The 24,683-nt window shown below is 39.9% G+C and overlaps 1 protein-coding gene across 3 annotated transcripts in view; it reads left to right on the top strand.

Moving 5' to 3' along the window:
• The window catches only part of cpne5b (copine Vb), a 304,129-nt gene that overhangs the window by 68,200 nt on the left and 211,246 nt on the right, over positions 1-24,683 (top strand). Inside the window, exons 4-7 of one of the 3 annotated variants that reach the window (XM_060910665.1) lie at positions 8,262-8,365; positions 9,923-9,962; positions 10,577-10,591; positions 10,749-10,825. In XM_060910665.1, coding sequence (XP_060766648.1) covers positions 8,262-8,365; positions 9,923-9,962; positions 10,577-10,591; positions 10,749-10,825 — 236 coding nt within the window. Of the gene's footprint in view, positions 1-8,261; positions 8,366-9,922; positions 9,963-10,576; positions 10,592-10,729; positions 10,826-24,683 lie in introns of all 3 variants that reach the window. The other 2 variants (XM_060910664.1, XM_060910663.1) reach the window with 2 other exon arrangements.

The following is a 24,683-nucleotide window of genomic DNA, read 5'->3' as shown; positions in this document are numbered from 1 at the left end:
TAAATAAAAACGGAATGCAATAATTTACAAATCTCAAAAACTGATATTGTATTCAGAATAGAACATAGACAACATATCAAATGTCGAAAGTGAGACATTTTGAAATTTCATGCCAAATATTGGCTCATTTGAAATTTCATGACAGCAACACATCTCAAAAAAGTTGGGACAGGGGCAATAAGAGGCTGGAAAAGTTAAAGGTACAAAAAAGGAACAGCTGGAGGACCAAATTGCAACTCATTAGGTCAATTGGCAATAGGTCATTAACATGACTGGGTATAAAAAGAGCATCTTGGAGCGGCAGCGGCTCTCAGAAGTAAAGATGGGAAGAGGATCACCAATCCCCCTAATTCTGCGCCGACAAATAGTGGAGCAATATCAGAAAGGAGTTCGACAGTGTAAAATTGCAAAGAGTTTGAACATATCATCATCTACAGTGCATAATATCATCAAAAGATTCAGAGAATCTGGAAGAATCTCTGTGCGTAAGGGTCAAGGCCGGAAAACCATACTGGGTGCCTGTGATCTTCGGGTCCTTAGACGGCACTGCATCGCATACAGGCATGCTTCTGTATTGGAAATCACAAAATGGGCTCAGGAATATTTCCAGAGAACATTATCTGTGAACACAATTCACCGTGCCATCCGCCGTTGCCAGCTAAAACTCTATAGTTCAAAGAAGAAGCCGTATCTAAACATGATCCAGAAGCGCAGACGTCTTCTCTGGGCCAAGGCTCATTTAAAATGGACTGTGGCAAAGTGGAAAACTGTTCTGTGGTCAGACGAATCAAAATTTGAAGTTCTTTATGGAAATCAGGGACGCCGTGTCATTCGGACTAAAGAGGAGAAGGACGACCCAAGTTGTTATCAGCGCTCAGTTCAGAAGCCTGCATCTCTGATGGTATGGGGTTGCATTAGTGCGTGTGGCATGGGCAGCTTACACATCTGGAAAGACACCATCAATGCTGAAAGGTATATCCAGGTTCTAGAGCAACATATGCTCCCATCCAGACGACGTCTCTTTCAGGGAAGACCTTGCATTTTCCAACATGACAGTGCCAAACCACATACTGCATCAATTACAGCATCATGGCTGCGTAGAAGAAGGGTCCAGGTACTGAACTGGCCAGCCTGCAGTCCAGATCTTTCACCCATAGAAAACATTTGGCGCATCATAAAACGGAAGATACGACAAAAAAGACCTAAGACAGTTGAGTAACTAGAATCCTACATTAGACAAGAATGGGTTAACATTCCTATCCCTAAACTTGAGCAACTTGTCTCCTCAGTCCCCAGACGTTTACAGACTGTTGTAAAGAGAAAAGGGGATGTCTCACAGTGGTAAACATGGCCTTGTCCCAACTTTTTTGAGATGTGTTGTTGTCATGAAATTTAAAATCACCTCATTTTTCTCTTTAAATGATACATTTTCTCAGTTTAAACATTTGATATGTCATCTATGTTCTATTCTGAATAAAATATGGAATTTTGAAACGTCCACATCATTGCATTCTGTTTTTATTTACAATTTGTACTTTGTCCCAAATTTTTTGGAATCGGGGTTGTATTTTAACCTCATTCATCGTAGTACATCCTAGTAGAATGTTCACTCTCAGCCTTGTAATAAACAAAAGTTTATAAAATAGACAGAAATATATAGCACCACAGTCATTCTGTTTCTTTGGAATCTGATTCCAACGGACAGCTTGTTGATGCTAACAAACCTCATGGCAACCTCAAGGCAGTCATATGGGCTGGAGCTGAAACATTGCTTCCAGCCCATATGACTGCCTTGTGTTCTGGCTTATGTGTATATTTGTTGGACACCCAGAGAAGTTAACGCCTTGGCTTAGCTTTTTGGCGAAAGATTTGTTTGTGTTCTCAGATGGGCAGCTTCACGTCCGATTCTCATTAGATTAGTCCACAGTGTATGGGCGCCTAATCAAATTCTAATTCACTCACTTACCTTTGTCTCCGTCTGTCACTATGGAGCTCATATTGCTGAAATCCTTGTAATCGACACCTGCGCTGAATGTTAATTTCTCTACACACACACCACCATTCCTTTCCTATTTGCAGATATAAAAACAGACCTTTTACTTCCTGGTCAGACTGAGATAATATTCTCAACTGTGATGAAAGGTAGACAGTTCATATCAGTACAAACACCTTCAATACTTTTAATCTCGTTTTAGAGACCATGGTTGAGCCCATTTTCATACTGGTACCGTACTTTTCAGTCCTGCTCTTTTATTTCTTCAGGTCTGTACATTGGTTTGAGTAATTAGAAGATGCAATTACAAGCCAGCACCAATAATTACAGAATAATAAAGGCTGCCTTAATATAGAGCAGGTTTTAGCTCAGAGAGTGAGTGTTGTGTTCTGCATGGTGTTTTTTTTATTTATTTAACCACAGCACTACGGATTATTTTCTAATTAGTCCCCCCCCAATAAGACACAGAGCGTCTACATACACCTACGTGAATATAATTATTTAAATAACAACGCTGGATGTGCTTTTGCCTAAAGTTTTAAGTCAGAAACATGGTTATACACTGACCACAAAAACATATTTATAGTTCTTATTTATAATCATAGAAGACACGCATAGAACATGGAAGCAAATCAAATGAGTGAAGATTGAATTCTTATTAAAGATTAGCAATACCATCCATCCATCCATTATCCGTAACCGCTTAACCTGTGCAGGGTCGCGGGCAAGCTGGAGCCTATCCCAGCTGACTATGGGTGAAAGGCGGGGTACACCCTGGACAAGTCGCCAGGTCATCACAGGGCTGACACATAGACACAGACACCATTCACACTCACATTCACACCTACGCTCAATTTAGAGTCACCAGTTAACCTAACCTGCATGTCTTTGGACTGTGGGGGAAACCGGAGCACCCGGAGGAAACCCACGCGGACACGGGGAGAACATGCAAACTCCACACAGAAAGGACCCCGTCGGCCGCTGGGCTCGAACCCAGAACCTTCTTGCTGTGAGTCGACAGTGTTACTGGATTACTACACCACTGTACCGCCCCTACAAATCAAAGACTTATTTCAAAAGGCATAATAAAGACTGACGTGATCAATTTGGATGTCAAATTGACATAGTCAATACAGTAGAGTAAAGTCACAGATTTTTCTTGACATAAGGCAAGGCAAGTTTATTTATATAGCACATTTCATACACAGTGGCAGTTCAATGTGCTTTACAGAAGTAAAAGCAGAACAGTGAACAATAGAAAATAAAATTACATAAAATAATTGGGGAAGAAAAATAATAAGAATTAAACAATAGTAGAAATAAAATAATAAAATGAAATAAAAGTTCAAAAAAGGAATCAGCCTCGAGATTAATTATTATCATGGGTTTAACTCATAAAGCGCGCTCTTCCCGTGGCTCTTCCACGAGGATCACCAAAAATCGTCCCGCAGACAAAATCTACGAGGATCACCAAATAAAATCGTCCCGCAGACAAAATCTACGAGGATCACCAAAAATCGTCCCGCAGACAAAATCTACGAGGATCACAGTAACAAAGAATTAAAGTAAAAGTAAAATCATTAAAATCCAAGATTAAAAAGAAATTAAAATAAAGAAAGTAAAATCATTAAAATCAAAATTAAAAGAAATTATGTTAAAGGAAATTAATTACTTAGGTAAAAATTAATCAAGTGAAAGCATCTGAAAACAGCTTTGTCTTGAGCCTGGATTTAAAACTAACAACAGTAGGAGCATTTTTGATATCATCTGGAAGTTGGTTCCAAAGCTTAGCAGCATAGCAACTAAAGGCTGCTTCACCACACTTCGTTTTGTCAGCTGGTATTACTAGCAAGTTTTTCTCTTGTGATCTTAGAGACCTAGTTGGTGCATATAATTGAAACATATCCAATAGGTAGCTGGGTCCCATCCCATTTAATGTTTTAACCTTCATCCTACCAAGTGGGGTCCATCTGGACCCCGCACCTATATGTTTGTTTGCCATTTTAAAAATATGTGACATACTGCCTCACCGTTTTATGAATTTGTCGGAATTTATGTCTTAATTAAAACACTAAAGCACCGGAAGATCAGCTTTTTGCATTGTGAAGGTATAATTAATTTGTTACTGGGTCCAACCGGACCCCAGAGTAAAGTTTATCTGTCTTTCATTTTATAATTGAATAGCACACTGAAAGTTAACTTCTTTTATTTCTTTTATGTTCCATAATGAAACTACCAAGGCATTCCTTCTTGGGGTCCGTGTGGACCCCACTGCTGCAATAAGCACAGGCTGCAAAACAAAAGCCCTAAATTATTTTACAATTACTTTTTTGTTTTAAATTCTGTAAGAAAAGACCTAAGTTGTAATCCAGAATGTTTTACAGCTGCATGAGCTGCAAAAATCATGTATATAATGCCAATTTTTTTTGTGGCGCTATAATTTGCTACATGTATGCTAGTTATTGCAATATTATTGCAATGTTATTGCATTTATAATGCATCATTGATATTCAGCCATAGTGGATTTTGTTCTTCAATAAAGTTATGTCTGTTTGCTGCATTGAATTGGTTCTTACTGCATTGATTTCAAGGTATTCCCTCCTGGGGTCCATACGGACCCCGCCTGGTAGTTTGTGTATGTAAAATTGGCTGGTAGGATGAAGGTTAAGTGTGTTCTTTATGCCTTGGGCCCTTTAGTGTATTGCTGTTATTAATACAAGATGTTCTGAACAAAACTTATCTGGTGATTTTGTCTTTATAAGCTTTAATTTTAAAGAAAAGTATTGGGGTCCAAACGGACCCCACATGGTAAGATTAAGGTGTAAAATAGCATGGTAGGATGAGGGTTAAATAGAAGAAGTAGAGCTTTAAAGTCAATTCTATAGCTCACTGGGAGCCAGTGCAGAGACCTTAGGATTGGAGTGATACGGACTACCCTTTTTGTTCTTGTAAGAACCCTTGCTGCTGCATTTTGGATTAGTTGAAGCTCTTTGATGGTCTTTTTTTGGAAGACCTGTGAAAAGGCTATTGCAGTAATCAACCCTACTGGAGATGAAAGCATGAATAAGTTTTTCTAGATCATGTTTTGACATGAGATCCCTGAGTTTAGAAATGTTTTTTAGGTGATAGAATGCAGACTTTTTTACCACTTTCATATGACTGTTGAAGTTAAAGTTTGCTGTCAATAAGGACACCAAGGTTTTTTACAGTATCCTTTGCTTTAAGCCCCTTAGTTTCAAGAACAGTGGCAATCCTAAGCCTTTCCTCCTTTTTGCCAAATATAATTACTTCAGTTTTATCTGCGTTCAGCTGAAGAAAACTGTGAGACATCCATTTGTTAATTTGGTCAATGCATCTATGAAGAGACTCAAAATATAAGACGCATTCTGGGCTGAGTTATCTTACGCTACGTTCACACTGCAAGGCTTAATGCTCAATTCCGATTTTTTGTGAAATCCGATTTTTTTGTGAGGTCGTTCACATTAACAAATATATGCGACTTGTATGTGATCCTCAGTATGAACGAAAAGCGACCTAAAAGTGTTCCGCATGCGCATTGCAGGATACGACGACGTCACACGCAGTGAGCATGGCCAGTGTTTACGGAAGTAAAACCGCCCGGTTGCAGTATGACCCATCCAATCTAGCTTGAATAGCTGCATCCCCCCAAATGGAAATCAGCTCCCTAACCTCTGCGTCCTTCCATTGAGAAGATTCAGAACCTTCACAGCCCGAAGCGTCCCTCGCATTGATGTCATGCGCAGGGGCGCAGATACGTTTTTTGAATTGGGGGGGACAAAAAACTGGGGGGGACAAAGCTGCCAGCAAACCAACCCCAACCCCGATATGCCTGTCAAACTTGTTGTAGGTTACCATAGCAACCAAGCTCGAGCTCGCAACCTGTGCAGTCTGCGCAGCTAAACCAACCGAATATCAGTCTTTGTTTTGTTTTATGTGAGTTGTTGCAACTATGTATACACTGCTGTGCACCTCAATAAACCGAATGGTAATTAGTCTTTTGATTTTTCCGTGAGGTTTGCCTTATGCAAAGAAAGACAGCATAGACGTTTTTTCCTCCCTATAAGTGGGGGGACCGAACGAGGTGAATTTAAATCTGGGTGGGACGAGTCCCCCCCTCTATCTGCGCCTGTGATTATGCGCCATGTTGTTGTAACTTTTTTTGAGAGACCCGCCGCCTACTTCAGCACAGAATAGTGACGTTTGTGGCTTGTTGATGACGTGTAAGTCGGATGAATGCGACCTGGCGGTTCAGACTGAAGTCGCATATGAAAAGAGAGGATAGGAATCGGAATTAGGACCACATATCCAAACGGCCTGGGTCGGATTTGAAAAAATCGGATCTGTGTCGTTCATATTGTCAATAAAAGATCGGATACAGGTCACATATGGGCGAAAAGATCGGATTTGAGTCACTTCAGCCTGCAGTGTGAACGTAGCCTTAGAGCTTCATGGCAGATGACCATACACTGATAAGCCATAACATTAAAACCACCTGCCTAATATGGTGCAGGTCCCCCTTGTGCCCCCAAAACAGCTCTGACACATCAAGACATGGACTCCGTAAGACCTCTGACAGTATGCTGTGGTATCTGGCAACAAGACATTCGCAGCAGATCCTTTAAAGGAGAACTGAAGTCATTTTTAAACTTGCTTTATTTCTTAATTAACGTGTTATTCGATTACGTTTTCGGTTTTAGTACCCTTATATCGTGGCTCGTATTGGAAACTAATTGCAATTAAATATTATCGGCTTATTCGGTTTGTAGCCATGTTGAATTTAGTTCGTTTGGTCCATGGCAGGCGTCACTTATCGGCGCGATCTTCACGAGACTTGTGCGAGACTTCGAAACGTCAAGTGTCAACCAGGTGTCGGTGCCGCCATTTTGAAAACTGTTTTCCAAACGAAGTATTGCACAAAAACGAGTTTAAATGACGATTACTGCCTACTTTTTTCAAACTTTCCTGATTGCTATCAAACCAAACAAAACTTCCAGCTTGATTACATCAGCATTCGACGCGTCTTTTGATAACGTTGGCAGACGTTGGTCGCTTTGATTTCCGCTGCACGTTTTACTTCCGTCCTACGAAGTCTCGCACAGGTCTCAACGCACCTCGTTTACGGCCATTGCTTCGACATATGGACTGATATATTACACAGCATATTTCAAACACTCATAACTTGCTATAGCAGTGACAAAATAGCGATCAAAAATGCATTCCGATATTTAATAAAATGAGAAATGGAATTTTGATAATAAAAATTTGCTTTCAGTTTTCCTTTTAGTTCTGTAAGTTGTGAGGTGGGACCTCTATGGATCAGACTTGTCTGTCCAGCATATCCCACAGATGCTCGATTTGGATTGAGATCTGGATAAATTGAAGGCCAAGTCACTGTAGAAAGGTGTTGAGTTCTTCAAACAATTTTCGCAGTGTGGCAGGGTGAATTATCCTGCTGAAAGAGACCACTGCCATTAGAGAATACCATTGCCATGAAGGGTTAGATGAAACAACATTTTAATTGATTTTCCAATAGCGGAGTCGAAGATAGGCTTTTTAATTCTTTTTAATTAAGAGACAGTAAATTGAGAGATTTGTTTCACGCCAAACAATTCATGATAATAAACTGAAACCTTACGGAAACTAACCTTCTCAGTGTTAAAAGCTCACGCAGTTTGTTCAGTATCAGAGATGAGATTTAAGTACCTTTCCGTGAATTTAGTGGTAATCTTTAGGGGAGGGACTCTTTCCAATTATTTTGTCTGGTTTGCCAAGACAAATGTGGCAAAATAATGGAGTAGGATGTTCCATGCTGCTTTCTGCTGGAATTTAGGGGCAGTATTGGCTGAAAGGGCCCCTAATTAAGCAGGTGTAATTGTCACCAATCCCCTGTGCTCTTGAGCTTGATGAGTGGGCCTACAGCTGTAATTAGCCCTGGCACACAGGCGTTGTGTTCTCCCTCTGACCAATCTTGCTTCAGCAAATCAAGCTTTAGGAAGAAGGGATAGTGAGAAGAAGATTGGGAGAGCAAGAAAAAAAAAGAGGTTACACCGCCTTGTTATTGCTGAAAAGAAAGCATTTCCTGTGATTAACACTTCGCTATCCCGTGTCTCACTATTGTGCTTCCTTATCCTCGTTTTCTCTGTTTACTCTTCATCCTTCGTAACATCTCCCGCTTTCTTTTTTCTCCATTCTCTCTCGTCTGTCTCCCTAACCCTGATCACCCTGCTGCCGTCAATTCATTCTCCAGTTTGGCAGAACTGAGGTGATTGACAACACACTAAATCCGGACTTTGTCAGAAAGTTCATCCTTGACTACTTCTTCGAAGAGAAACAGAACCTTCGATTTGACTTGTGAGTTGTGTTTTTTTTTTTTGAGAAATTCTTTTGCACCAAACTCGAAACTACTTTTCTCTTCCCTTGATTGTTTTCATCTTAATTTTATTTCTCCCTCAGCCTACTGAAATACAATAAAGGCTGTTGAGTCTGAATACTTAATAAAATGGTACTTTATTATGATTACCTTCTACAGTACCAGTCAAAAGTTTGTGCACCCCTACCGATTCATAGGTTTTTCTGTATTCTGACTATTTTCGACACCGTAGAACAATACCGGAGCCATCAAAACTATGAAATAAGATATGGAACATGTATGAAATTGTGTTTACTTTACCAGCATTTACCTTGATGACGTCACCTGGAATGCTTTTCAATGAACAGCATCAAAAATGAATTAGTGGATGAGTTTCTTGCCTTTGTAATGTGTTTGAGATCTCATCTCATCTCATTATCTCTAGCCGCTTTATCCTTCTACAGGGTCGCAGGCAAGCTGGAGCCTATCCCAGCTGACTACGGGCGAAAGGCGGGGTACACCCTGGACAAGTCGCCAGGTCATCACAGGGCTGACACATAGACACAGACAACCATTCACACTCACATTCACACCTACGGTCAATTTAGAGTCACCAGTTAACCTAACCTGCATGTCTTTGGACTGTGGGGGAAACCGGAGCACCCGGAGGAAACCCACGCGGACACGGGGAGAACATGCAAACTCCGCACAGAAAGGCCCTCGCCGGCCCCGGGGCTCGAACCCAGGACCTTCTTGCTGTGAGGCGACAGCGCTAACCACTACACCACCGTGCCGCCCCGTGTTTGAGATCAAATAGTAAATAATAAAAATACAGTAAACAGCCCTATTCCATCCACAGCTGTACAGTAGTTATCCATATTATGTCAAGAACCTCTTGACTAAGTAAAGAGAAACGGCATCAATCGTTACTTTAAAACGTGAAGAAGTGTCTTTTAATGAAAAAATAAAGACAAAACATTTAATTAGCTGGGAGTGTTCAAACTTATTGAAGGTACTCTATATTTTGAATTTCAAATGAAATCTTTGACAAAGGGTCACTGCATTGCTTTTAACAGCGCGATTTGACATGGGGAAATGCAAACCTTTAGAGGGTTTAATCAGAGTACTCTGTGGTTTTCAGTTTATACTCCAGATGCAGACTCTTTTCACATCGTGTCCACTCAAAGGACTTAAAAGTGCCTTTGAGATCTCACAAGAGCTCCTTTTACAGCTCTCTTTAATAAACTGATAGTGGTCTGTTTTCTGGCCCACTGCCAGATGTCTTTGTATAAGAAGAAAGACATCATCCTTCGTTCAAACTGTCAATTAACCCCGAGGTGAAACTAATCCATTCAAATATTTAAAGCTATCCGAGTCGAGCCGTCATGATTTTTAACGTTGTAAGCTTCTTTTCATATTCAATGTTCTTATCCTTCGGATAAGTAATATGAAAAGGAGGATAAACACTTTGCACCTACTGTAGCAAGAAGTCAAAACACAAATGACAAGGTGATGATTTAAAATGATACTTTTTTTTTCCCTTTTCTTTTAAATTTCAGATATGATGTTGACTCTAAAAGTCCAGACCTCTCAAAGCATGTGAGTACTTGTGGAAACATGAAATAAAACCTTACAAATGCAAATCAAAATGAATACTCCGTATCCAAATATATTTCTGAATGTAATGCAGCACTTTAAAAAAAAATCATTTAAGATTATTTCATATAAATATTTATCAAGTTAAACCACCTATGTCCTGTATTGTCCTTAAGTATATAGTATATAGTATACGCATCATATTGATGCTTTTTGAATCCACATGCCTACTATAATAATTTATAAGCCACTTACGACCAGTTGTGTTTATTTTAGCACCAGATTTCAGATGCAGATATTTGCTTAGATTCTCGTGGAGACAAAAAGTATTCAATAGCATCATCATAGATTAACATGGCATATATTTGGATACGTTTTGACTTGCATATTTTCCTCCACATCCCTCTGTTCTCGTCTTGATGGATGCATGTTTGGTTATCACCTAGCGTTCACCTACAGCAGTTTACCTCATCTCCTCTGCCCTGATTTGAAATTCATTGCTCGTACAGTAATGGTGTCTTCTGGCCTCGGTGTGGCCACCGTTTTGTTTGTGTCTTATGTTTTCTGTTACATGCTGTGCTCTGTTGTTAATGGCTGCCTACCCTCCTTCCCGGAAGCCCTCAGAGTTCAACGTACGTCTACAGCCTTTTTTTTTAAATTACCGTAGTTAGAGTAGAGAGCTGTGGGGCAATGGGGAATCACTTTAACCCCTGTATCTAATCTACTGTATGTAAATCTCCACCACCCTGTTCTCCTGTTTTTCTCCCCTCCCTCCCACTGCTTCTCCAGGATTTTCTTGGGCAGATGTTTTGCACCCTGGGCGAGATTGTCGGCTCACCAGCAAGTCGGTTGGAGAAAATACTTGGGTGAGTACGATGACAACAAATTGAGGGTCATAGTGACTGAATGACCGTGGTCTGATTTTGTGGGATGGTGGTATTTCTGATACAGATGCAGTAGTGTAATGCGCAGGCGTTTAGGTGACCAAGCGTTTCACACATATGCCATTTGTGGGGAGACTGGAAAGACATGTACCTAACCCAATGATTTTAAATATCTTTTTAATTGTTAGTTGAGGCGGCACGGTGGTGTAGTGGTTAGCGCTGTCGCCTCACAGCAAGAAGGTCCGGGTTCGAGCCCCGTGGCCGGTGAGGGCCTTTCTGTGCGGAGTTTGCATGTTCTCCCCGTGTCCGCGTGGGTTTCCTCCGGGTGCTCCGGTTTCCCCCACAGTCCAAAGACATGCAGGTTAGGTTAACTGGTGACTCTAAATTGACCGTAGGTGTGAATGTGAGTGTGAATGGTTGTCTGTGTCTATGTGTCAGCCCTGTGATGACCTGGCGACTTGTCCAGGGTGTACCCCGCCTTTCGCCCGTAGTCAGCTGGGATAGGCTCCAGCTTGCCCGCGACCCTGTAGAACAGGATAAAGCGGCTACAGATAATGAGGTGAGATTGTTAGTTGATTTATTTTGGGTGTTAGTCTTTGGGTGTAGTCCCCCAAAGACTACAACTGAACCCTTTTGGGTCAAAATCCTTGATTTAGATAAAGCTTGGCAAGATTCGATTACATCTTTTGTTATATTGTCTTACAGTCAGTGGTGATGTAACAACATTTCCTAGTGGATGTTTATTAATGGCAGTTAATAACTAAATAAAGACAGTAAAGTTAATGTCATATATCTATTTTTAGGTCGCAATGGTTACAAATGTTCTTCAGCACCAAATTAAAGGTCAAATTTGTGAGCAGTACAAGTTATTTTACTGTTTTGACTTTTGCACCCCAGCCATTGACACGTTCAGCCACATTCATATGCCCACACCCAGTGTTTGTGCTACTGAGGTTGTGTTTTGTCAGCTTTTCAATGGGGCTTGCAATTTTGACCACTGTCATCTCAGTGCTGAGATTGAAAAAGCACCCATTATCCCTAATCTGTGATGCCTACGTTGGCAGACGCTCCAGAGGAAAGGGGTGATCATGACTGTGTTGATTTGTCAGCACCCTATCCAGTTCTCCAGGACATTCCCCTTGATAATGCTGATAATGTTGATTTCTTTAACTGATAGATCCTTAGCTCATATTGATGGACGTTCTTGAAAACACTAACAGCCATGAAACACTACCTTGCGGTAGTGTTGTAGTCGAGTCACTAAACCTCAAGTCTGAGTCCAGTCTTGAGTCCCCAGTGCTCAAGTTCGAGTCAAGTCCAAGTCATTAAAGAAAATTTCGAGTCAAGTCCGAGTTGAGTCCACTATTGATCCAAGTCGAGTCCGAGAACAAGGCTCCATCCGCACCATTTGACGGTGGCTGTTGCTGCCTTTATGTGAAAGCATCTCTGCTACTGCGTTGGACTAACGTTCCTGCTCGACTGCCCCATTTTAGTTAACAGGGTACAGATAAAAAGCTTGTTCATCGCTCAGCAAGCCCCGCCCACTATCAACAGGGCAAATAACATGAGAGAGGGTTAATACTAGCTAGTTCATCGCTCAGCAAGCAAACCATGCTATCAACAGAGCATTGAACATAGCGTGTCACTTCCTTCTCTGGGTGGAGTCTCGCCAAATGACGATTGAAGTTCGAGGTCGTCCCCGTTGTCACCTCGATAGTTCTTCTACATATGGAACACATAGCAGTGCATTTTTTCCCACTGCACGAGAAGTCTGTATAAGCAAAATGGACAATCCTAATGGCGTTCTCTCCAGGCATTTTAGCGCCATTAACGTTTGTTCCTGATCATGACGTATGAACAGGTGAATGTGCATTCTCTTGCACAAAATTAGTATAAAAATGAATGTAGTTATAAATATCTTACGCCAAATTATTATGGCATGTTACAAAAACATAAAGAAAAAATCCGAGTCCTCGTCTCCAATTTACGAGTCCGAATCCAGTTAATGCACGAGTCCGAGTCATCAGTGCTCAAGTCAAGTCACGAGTCCTTAAAATTAGGTCACAAGTCAGACTCGAGCCCAAGTCCTGGACTCGAGTACTACAATCCTACCTTGTAGTGCCTTATGTCCCTTCTTTTCATGCAACTTGCTGATCTTGTGGCTCTAACCGAAGCATATAAATGCGATCTGGTGAAACCCTTCTGAAGCTTTTGTTTCTGTATGTAAATAACTAATCTGAAGATTCTTCAAGCGCACAATAAACACCAGAGTCTGAAGATCAACAGCAGTCTCCTGGATCCTGACTTATTGTTGCCAAATGTCTATTCTGCAATCATAATAATTAAATTGAGCGTGTTGTACAACTCAGCTGTCAGCCTCACAGACATGAAAATGTAACGCGTCCTTTTTGTCTCTTTTGGTGTTTTGTAATCTCTCTTTCATGCAAATAGTAACCATATCAAAAATTTTCCTCTCTTGACTTACAGACTTTGTTCGGACCAGAGATACATTGCTTAAAATGACCAGGGCAGCATGTTTTGCTCAACATGATGTCTATATTATGGATTGTTTGATAATAAAAAGTCAGCCACATTATTGGCAAAGGCATAATTAAAAAAAAAAAGCTAGGCCAATCCAATTCTTATACTGACGAACACTCAGACATGACTGTGTTTGCACCATCCTGACTGGTTGTGTCCAAAAGCAAGAACAAACTTAATATGATTAAGATCATTAATGGAAGATAAGGATTATTGTTGATTAGCTACATACAGTACCAGTCAAAAGTTTGGACACACCTACTCATTCATAGGTTTTTCTGTATTTTGACAATTTTCTACATTGTAGAACAATACTGAAGACATCAAAACTATGAAATAGCATCTGGAACATGTATGGATTTATGTGGAAAACAAATAATATTTCATATTTTCGATTCTTTAAAGTAGCCTGCGTTTACCTTGATGGCGCTTTGTACACTATTGGCATTCTCTTAACCAGCTTCATGAGGTCGTCACCTGGAACGCTTTTCAATTAACAGGCGTGCCTCGTCAAAAGGTAATTAGTGGACGAGTTTCTTGCCTTCTTAATGCGTTTGAGATCAAACAGTAAATAATAAATAATAAAAATACAGTAGCCCTATTCAACACCACACCTATAGTAATCCATATTATATCAAGACCCGCTCGACTAAGTAAAGAGAAACGACATCTGTCATTACTTTAAGACGTGAAGAAGTGTCTTTTAATTAATAAAAATAAAGAAAAACCGAGTGTTACTCTCTATGAATGGGTGTAAACAGAGCAGATACACATAAGATCTCTATTTCATAACATATAGTTTCTTATTATACATACAGGACACTTTTTCGATGCAATAAAAACACGTGTTCTATTCCCTTCAAGCGGGTTTCATTCATTTGGTTTGATAGCATGCAATATTGTTAGCATATCGCTTATCCTACATATATTATGTCACTCTACCCAATAGAGAATGAGCGTTGAATATGGTTTATGATATTGCATGGTTGTCAAGACACCTTGACGTCACACGTCGGAGATGTAAAACTTCCGCACTAGCGAGCAACTGTGACAATTTGTAAACAAACATGAGCGCCAGGTTTGCTGAGTTAAATACAGAAAATTTTGAGAGGATTTTGAAAGAGAAAGACATGGATGTGTATGTATAATAATAATAATAATAATAATAATAATAATAATAATAATATTGGCTGGCTTTTTTCATGGTATATCAGATATATTCCATTCAGCTAGCATGATATTGAACGAGTCGAAGACGAGTAGCTGAATGGAATATATCTGATATACCATGAAAAAAACCTTTATTATTATTATTATTATTATTATTATTATTATTATACATTTGATGGAACAATTATAGATTTTTCAAAAAGTTAAGATAAAGGAATCAAAGATCACCGCTCATCTGTGGCAAGGTGTAGGATTAAGTAAAAACTTTGAGTAAATAGAATACAAATCCGCACACTTGAAGTCTGTGCAATGATTTCTTTACTGAGATAGCAAGCTTTCGGTCGCTAGACCTTCATCAGGCAGAGTGCATAGTCCAACTTATATATATAGTTGGACTATGTAAATAGTTGGACTATGCACTCTGCCTGATGAAGGTCTAGCGACCGAAAGCTTGCTATCTCAGTAAAGAAATCATTGCACAGACTTCAAGTGTGCGGATTTGTATTCTATTTACAAAAAGTTAAGAACAGGGCGGTAACTTACCAATATTGAATGCTGATTCTGATCAAATGTAATTCAACGTTCTGTCAATCCAATGTACTGTACAAAGTCAAAGTCCTAACAATAAAAATGGTACAAGTCCAAAAAGCCTGAACAACAACCCAACTTGTATACAAGCAACATCCAGGTTAACAGTTCAAGTTCACAGTTACTTTTGGTCGTAGTTAATTGTTACATTGCAGTTGTTCAAAACAAAAGGGCTTTGCTGAGTGAAGTCCACGAGTGAAGTCCTCTTGTAAAAGTCTCCATCACTTTTCCTCACCTCCAAGTAGAACTTTGACAATATTTCCACTGTTGCTCTCTTTTCCAGTTTTTCAATGTCTGTTGGTATGTTTTTCTCTTGTAAATATGTGTGAAGAATATCCAGGGAAGTTTTGGTAGCCTTTTGGGTGTTCAGCGCATCTGTCTCTTCCAAAATATATCTTCCTCTTTTAATGAAGCAAACCTCACAGCCATGTTTGTGTACAAACTGTCACTCGCTAGTGTGGAAATTTTACGTCCCCGATGTGTCTCTTTTCCAGCTTTTCGATATCTTTTGGTATGTTTTTCTCCTGTAAATATGCATGAAGGATATATAATGAAGTTTTGGTAGCCTTTTGGGTGTTCAGCACGTCTTTAGTTTCAGTTTTCAGTTTATTTATTTAGTGCTGAATCCTAGCACTGGATCATCTCTCTTTCCTGACCAACAAAGAAATGATTGTGTGCATGCGCAACAGAAAAGTTTTGCCATTGGATCTTCGCATCAGCTCTGATGCGTGACGTCATGTTGTCTTGACAACATGCAATATTATAACAATATTGCACACTCATTCTCCATTGGGGAGAGTGGCGTAATACATGGAGGATAAGCGATTTGCTAACAATATTGCATGCCGTTAATAAACCCACCAGAAGGGAATAGAATACATATATGTTATTTACCAGCTGGGAGGTCCGTATCGTGAAATACCGTGACCGAGGTCTTGAAAGTACTGACCGAGGCCCTTTGGGCTGAGGTCAGTATTCAAGACCGAGGTCACGGTATTTCACCATATGGACCAACCTTAAGCTGGTAAATAATATATTTATTTTTTTCTTTACCAAATTCTAACAGAAAACGAGAGCTCCCAAAAGGGGAAACTGAGCTGAGACGCCATTTTGAATCCTCATTCATGGCTGTAATGCAAATGGCTTCCTCCTCAGTATACAAGTGCACTTCCATGGCAGGAAAAAAACTACATTTTGCTGCCTGTGTAGTCCCCTATTTATACAAAATTGAGTCATTCAGGATTCAGCCATGTTTTTGCTCGGCATTAGCAAGTTAGAGGTTTTTAGCTTTCTCCTGAAATGTTTTATTTTATTTCTTCTTCCTCAGGGTAGTAAAACTCGCTTTCGCTGTGAACACTGCCGTTATCGCTATCCATGATGTAAAATTAATGCTATTCTCCTGAGAAATGCTGGCAAAAATTTATAAGATTTTTGATAATCTTATAAATAAATCTTATAAAAAAGAGATGAATGTTGACAAAAAATGCTACTATGTTTGTTGTTGTTGTGAACGAGCGAGTCGCCAGAGGTCCGTAACTGGGGTCCGTATCATAGGATATGGACCCTATCGCCAGCCAATCAGAGCGCAGGACTTGATGGAAACCGGACCGCGAAAAAAATAAATGTTTTTATTCCATGGAAAAAGTGGCCCATATGTACAATAATTTTGCATATTGAATTCTCTATAAATTATTTACGAAAGTGATTGTGCAAAAGAAACTGCACTGGTAAAATTTATCATAAAATTTTAATCATATGCGCTGTGAGCATTATGCACCCCACTAAGACTGAAATGAAACCTATTCTAAAATATCTTTTGGACTCAGGAGTCAGATGATTATTAACTTTTAAAAGACAAAAAAATAATAAAAGGAAATAAATAAATAATGGTGTGTGAGACAGTGAAAAATGCACCTTGCATAAGCAGCAGCAGCATGTCATTCTCCATAAAAACAATTTAAATGTGCTTAATATACAAAAAAATAAAAACCCATAAAAAGTCTTGCATTATTAATGGATTAGATCAACATTTCTAGTCGTAGCATGTTGTCCATAAAATCATTGCCATAACTTGTACGTAACAGAAATTATTCTGATTCTTTCCATGTTATTGTGAGCCGATGAAACAGATGGACTGATCTAGAGTGGGTTTCCCAAAAGCATCGTAGCACAAAGATCATCGTTAAATGGTAGAGTGAGCAGCCCAATGAACACTCTCTCTCCTAGTTAAGATGCTCTTAGCGTTAAGAGGGTTTTGGGAAACCCACCCCAGATTTGATGAGGAAGCTTCATGTTTTGGCTCGATGGTCACCCCATGTTGGGCAAAATCACAACATTGTCCTTATCCTTATTGTTGTTCTTCTTTGTTGATATTTGTTAATACAATATTAATACAACCCGATTCCAAAAAAGTTGGGACAAAGTACAAATTGTAAATAAAAACGGAATGCAATAATTTACAAGTCTCAAAAACTGATATTGTATTCACAATAGAACATAGACGATATATCAAATGTCGAAAATGAGACATTTTGAAATTTCATGCCAAATATTGGCTCATTTGAAATTTCATGACAGCAACACATCTCAAAAAAGTTGGGACAGGGGCAATAAGAGGCTGGAAAAGTTAAAGGTACAAAAAAGGAACAGCTGGAGGACCAAATTGCAACTCATTAGGTCAATTGGCAATAGGTCATTAACATGACTGGGTATAAAAAGAGCATCTTGGAGTAGCAGCGGCTCTCAGAAGTAAAGATGGGAAGAGGATCACCAATCCCCCTAATTCTGCGCCGACAAATAGTGGAGCAATATCAGAAAGGAGTTCGACAGTGTGAAATTGCAAAGAGTTTGAACATATCATCATCTACAGTGCATAATATCATCAAAAGATTCAGAGAATCTGGAAGAATCTCTGTGCGTAAGGGTCAAGGCCGGAAAACCATACTGGGTGCCCGTGATCTTCGGGCCCTTAGACGGCACTGCATCACATACAGGCATGCTTCTGTATTGGAAATCACAAAATGGGCTCAGGAATATTTCCAGAGAACATTATCTGTGAACACAATTCACCGTGCCATCCGCCGTTGCCAGCTAAAACTCTATAGTTCAAAGAAGAAGCCGTATCTAAACATGATCCAGAAGCGCAGACGTCTTCTCTGGGCCAAGGCTCATTTAAAATGGACTGTGGCAAAGTGGAAAACTGTTCTGTGGTCAGACGAATCAAAATTTGAAGTTCTTTATGGAAATCAGGGACGCCGTGTCATTCGGACTAAAGAGGAGAAGTTATCAGCGCTCAGTTCAGAAGCCTGCATCTCTGATGGTATGGGGTTGCATTAGTGCGTGTGACATGGGCAGTTTACACATCTGGAAAGACACCATCAATGCTGAAAGGTATATCCAGGTTCTAGAGCAACATATGCTCCCATCCAGACGACGTCTCTTTCAGGGAAGACCTTGCATTTTCCAACATGACAATGCCAAATCACATACTGCATCAATTACAGCATCATGGCTGCGTAGAAGAAGGGTCCGGGTACTGAACTGGCCAGCCTGCAGTCCAGATCTTTCACCCATAGAAAACATTTGGCGCATCATAAAACGGAAGATACGACAAAAAAGACCTAAGACAGTTGAGCAACTAGAATCCTACATTAGACAAGAATGGGTTAACATTCCTATCCCTAAACTTGAGCAACTTGTCTCCTCAGTCCCCAGACGTTTACAGACTGTTGTAAAGAGAAAAGGGGATGTCTCACAGTGGTAAACATGGCCTTGTCCCAACTTTTTTGAGATGTGTTGTTGTCATGAAATTTAAAATCACCTCATTTTTCTCTTTAAATGATACATTTTCTCAGTTTAAACATTTGATATGTCATCTATGTTCTATTCTGAATAAAATATGGAATTTTGAAACTTCCACATCATTGCATTCCGTTTTTATTTACAATTTGTACTTTGTCCCAACTTTTTTGGAATCGGGGTTGTAAACACTTGGCAAATTTCTGTAAATTATGCGTCATTTTTTTTGTGTGCCAAAATTATCATGCACATGACCTGAAGAGTTTTGGATACTTAATTACCTCTGAAATGTGAACACAAGCAGGATTGCCAAAATTTCAGAAAGGGATAGGAGAATTGTAAAAATCCATTATTCATGTGTCAGTTTGAATAATTGCAAGAAAATGAGACATGCCTCTGCGTGTGCAGGCTGCTTTCCAAATGAGAACGAAGCTAATACAATGTCAGAACTGCAGAGTTATGCATGGTGCAGAGATGGTGATCAGTGAGAAAGGATGGAAATTATAGCTTTCTGCATTAAGTTCAAACCAAAACACTTGAATTTCATAACAATAGCATGACCAAAATAGATGTTAAACAAACAACAACAACAGCACTGGCGTTCAGAAAAACAATTTGACATACGGTCTACAGCATTTCGTCGATTTGAATGGAACCCTGGTGCGTTTTTCACTCTTTTGTGGTTCGTTTAAAGCAGGTGCGTACACAACAAATGTACTCATTGAGAACCAAAACAGCTGTTCTGAAAGCGTCTGAACAAGATGTTCTCGATCTGATCAGACAGTCGGTGTAAGAGTGATGAAAGTGATTCAATCCTGAACCAACTGATCTGTTTGATGGGAAGAAAAAAACATGATACATTTTTTCTTCTCAGCTGGACAGAGGTCCGAGCTGTACCACTGCAGGAATTCATTTTGTTCTGGAGATTTGGACTGATGAAAGAAAATAAACACTGGATGTGAAACAAAATGTTTTAAACTATTACTCTAATGATCTAATCATTCCCTGGGTCCATGTTCTCCATGCTCAGGTAATCTTTGTGAATTTTAAGCGCACTTAGCAAAACTTTTTCTCTCTCGACGTATTTCTGAGTACGCTTTCAGCCTTTTTGTGAACAGCCTTTGGTTTAAATTAGACTCCAAGGAACTCTTTTATTCATGTAGGAGCAAAAAGATATTTTGTTTAAAAAGTTAAAAAGGTTGGCATCTCTCATTCTGATCATGATATAAATCAGGCTTGTAGTATTCGAGTCCGACTCGTGCCCTAATTTTAAGGACTTGTGACTTGATTTGGACTTGAGCACTGATGACTCAGACTTGGACTCGTGCATTAACTGCATTCGGACTCGTAAATTGGAGACGAGGACTCTGATTTTTTCTTTATTTTTTGTAACATGCCATAATAATTTGGCATAAAATCTCTCATCATCTCATCTCATTATCTCTAGCCGCTTTATCCTGTTCTACAGGGTCGCAGGCAAGCTGGAGCCTATCCCAGCTGACTACGGGCGAAAGGCGGGGTACACCCTGGACAAGTCGCCAGGTCATCACAGGGCTGACACATAGACACAGACAACCATTCACACTCACATTCACACCTACGGTCAATTTAGAGTCACCAGTTAACCTAACCTGCATGTCTTTGGACTGTGGGGGAAACCGGAGCACCCGGAGGAAACCCACGCAGACACGGGGAGAACATGCAAACTCCGCACAGAAAGGCCCTCGCCGGCCACGGGGCTCAAACCCGGACCTTCTTGCTGTGAGGCGACAGCGCTAACCACTACACCACCGTGCCGCCTGGTATAAAATCTTTATATTTGTATCTACATTAATTTGTATACTAATTTTGTGTAAGAGAATGCACGTTGACCTGTTCATACGTCATGTTCAGGAACAAACTAACGTTAATGGCGCTAAAATGCCTGCAGAGAACGCCTCTAGGATTGTCCGCTTTGCTTATACAGACTTCTCGTGCAGTGGGGAAAAAAATGCACTGCTGTGTGTTCCATATGTAGAAGAACTATCGAGGAGACGACAGGGACGACCTTGAATTTCAATCGTGAAGCTCAAGCTTCAATCATGACAGTTGTGTCATTTGTGTCAGACTCGACTCGAAATTTTCTTTAACGACTTGGACTTGACTCGGACTTGAACACTGGGGACTCGAGACTGGACTCGGACTCGAGGTTCAGTGACTCGACTACAACACTGATATAAATATTCTTTAGGAATTTGTTAGTCTACCTTTTATAACCGTATCCAACCTGTTTTCATATGTTTTCACGTGGAATTAGATCTTTGTAGATAAATTGTTCAAAAGAGGTACAATTTCCTATTTCCTATTCAAAAACCCTATATATACAGTGGTGCTTGAAAGTTTGTGAACCCTTTAGAATTTTCTACATTTCTGCATAAATATGACTTCAAACATCATCAGATTTTCACACAAGTCCTAAAAGTAGATAAAGAGAACCCAGTTAAACAAATTAGACAAAAATATTATACTTGGTCATTTATTTATTGAGGAAAATGATCCAATATTACATATCTGTGAGTGGCAAAAGTATGTGAACCTTTGCTTTCAGTATCTGGTGTGACCCCCTTGTGCAGCAATAACTGCAATTAAATATTTCCAGTAACTGTTGATCAGTCCTGCACACCGGCTTGGAGGAATTTTAGCCCATTCCTCCGTACAGCACAGCTTCAACTTTGGGATGTTGGTGGGTTTCCTCACATGAACTGCTCGCTTCAGGTCCTTCCACAACATTTCGATTGGATTAAGGTCAGGACTTTGACTTGGCCATTCCAAAACATTGACTTTATTCTTCTTTAACCATTCTTTGGTAGAACAGTTTGTGTGCTTAGGGTCGTTGTCTTGCTCCATGGCCCACTTTCTCTTGAGATTCAGTTCATGGACAGATGTCCTGACATTTTCCTTTAGAATTCACTGGTATAATTCAGAATTCATTGTTCCATCAATGATGGCAAGCCGTCCTGGCCCAGATGCAGCAAAACAGGCCCAAACCATGATACTACCACCACCATGTTTCACAGATGGGATAAGGTTCTTATGCTGGAATGCAGTGTTTTCCTTTCTCCAAACATAACGCTTCTCATTTAAGAAAAGTTCTATTTTGGTCTCATCTGTCCACAAAACTTTTTTCCAATAGCCTTCTGGCTTGTCCACGTGATCTTTAGCAAACTGCAGATGAGCAGCAATGTTCTTTTTGGAGAGCAGTGGCTTTCTCCTTGCAACCCTGCCATGCACACCATTGTTGTTCAGTGTTCTCCTGATGGTGGACTCATGAACATTAACATTAGCCAATGTGAGAGAGGCCTTCAGTTGCTTAGAAGTTACCCTGGGGTCCTTTGTGACCTCACCGACTATTACACGCCTTGCTCTTGGAGTGATCTTTGTTGGTTGAGCACTCCTGGGGGAGGGTAACAAGGGTTTTGAATTTCCTCCATTTATACACAATCTGTTTGACTGTGGATTGGTAGAGTCCAAACTCTTTAGAGATGGTTTTGTAACCTTTTCCAGAATGACGAGCATCAACAACACTTTTTCTGAGGTCCTCAGAAATCTCCTTTGTTCGTGCCATGATACACTTCCACAAACATGTGTTGTGAAGATCAGACTTTGATAGATCCCTGTTCTTTAAATAAAACAGGGTGCCCACTCACACCTGATTGTCATCCCATTGATTGAAAACATCTGACTCTAACTTCACCTTCAAATTAACTGCTAATCCTAGAGGTTCACATACTTTTGCCACTCACAGGTATGTAATATTGGATCATTTTCCTCAATAAATAAATGAGCACGTATAATATTTTTGTCTCATTTGTTTAACTGGGTTCTCTTTATCTACTTTTAGGACTTGTGTGAAAATCTGATGATGTTTTAGGTCATATTTATGCAGAAATATAGAAAATTCTAAAGGGTTTACAAACTTTCAAGCACCACTGTATATACACACACACACACACACACACACACACACACACAACAGATATTTGTTATTTCAGTGAAACTCTGTGTGTGTGTGTTTTATGGGTTTGTGTTTGCGGCTAAAGTGTTTGCCACTGATTAATGTGCAGTACTAACCATTTACTCCAGAGACCAAGACACTGACAACAGGCTAAATTATCCTCGCTCGAGCTGTGTGTCAAAGAGTTTTAGAGGAAAAACAGAGTTCACATTAAAGATGAATCTCAGTCTTCCCTACCAAGGGCCCTCTGAGAGCACAAACTGCTGCATTTTCATTGTTCTTTCACTTATATGCTACGGGATATTGCAGAAGTCTTCAGTCTTTTATCAGACTTAGCAGAACTGAAGGCTTCATGTTCTCCTCTGAGAGTGCGGAGATGTTACACTTTACTGTGTCACGGCTTTTCAAAAAAGATTAAGATTAAAAAAAAAACTTTCACGGAGAAATAATTTTTGTAGTCTTATCTGAATAATAAATGTCGGCACGATATGAACAGACCTGAATTAATTTGATACAAATGCAAAAGAACAAACATCATAATAAAAACATAGATGGGTAATTCTTCAGCAGAGAGGCCAAAATTATGAAATTATTAAGACTGCCTTAACTTGTCAGCTTGGTGATATTGCTAAACTATGGAATCCAAGGCAAAATGTCGTGAAAACCTTATTTAAAAATCACCACCCCAATTACAGCAATGTCAGTTCAGAGAAATCTTGGTTTGACTTTTAAGAAATGAAAGTTCAGCATTTTTTTTTCTGATGTAATTCCGTTACCAGAGGTGGACAGTAGCGAAGTACATTTACTTGAGTACTGTACTTAAGTACACTTTTTGAGTATCTGTACTTTACTTGAGTGTTAATTTTGTTGGAAACCTATGGCTTTAACTTCACTACATTTGAAAGACAAATATCGTACTTTTCACTCCACTACATTTCTATCAAGGTCCTCCTTATTCGTCCCCGTCCCCCCCCCCCCCTCCGTTTTGGTCATGATGATCACGTCAGGTTTTCTTTGCCTAAGAATGGTACTTCACCATTCTTGCCAGAGCAGTTGGGGGTTAGGTGCCTTGCTCAAGGGTACTTCAACCAGTCCTGCTGATCCAGGGACCTTTTGGTCCCAAAGCTGCTTCTCTAACCATTAGGCCATGGCTTCCCCCTTTACTCGTTACTCATTGCTATGAAGCAGTTTTGAAAGTGGATGTGTTTTTCTTTTCTTTTCTAAAATGTGGTTGTTATTTTCGCAGGTGACACTGAAACAACCTATCAGTAATCACTAGGGTCACGTCACGTCCATAGACTGGATAAAATCAAGCTCGGTGATTTCTCAGCAGCATTATTTGAACACGATCAGTTGATGGCAGAATGGAAGGAGGTGGTTCTTCTGGGGAATGCACGCACTCATGGCCATACCTGAGGGATATAAACGTTTTATTCCAAGAGAAAGCTTACAATGTCTGTGCTTTTAGAGCTAGCGATAATGTTGCAATAGCTATGCAGTCTGGTTAGTCAAATGACTTTCTATGGATTTGCCCGCCAAGTTGCCGTAGCCTTGTCCACGGATAACGTTAACACATAGCTAGTTAACTTGGACACCGTTGGTTAGCATGTAAAAACGGAGTTACGTTAACATGAATAACGTTAACTTACTGTATCTGAAGTCCTTTCGGAAATATGTTTTAGCATAATCTTGTCAAATAAGTAGAATGTAGAAATCTTTCTTTTCGAGTAATGTTAGCTACCCAGTATG

The sequence above is a fragment of the Neoarius graeffei genome, chromosome 26, assembly GCF_027579695.1.
Source record: "Neoarius graeffei isolate fNeoGra1 chromosome 26, fNeoGra1.pri, whole genome shotgun sequence".
In the NCBI taxonomy this organism is placed as follows: Eukaryota; Metazoa; Chordata; class Actinopteri; order Siluriformes; family Ariidae; genus Neoarius; species Neoarius graeffei.
This window is presented reverse-complemented; position numbering and strand designations above follow the sequence as displayed.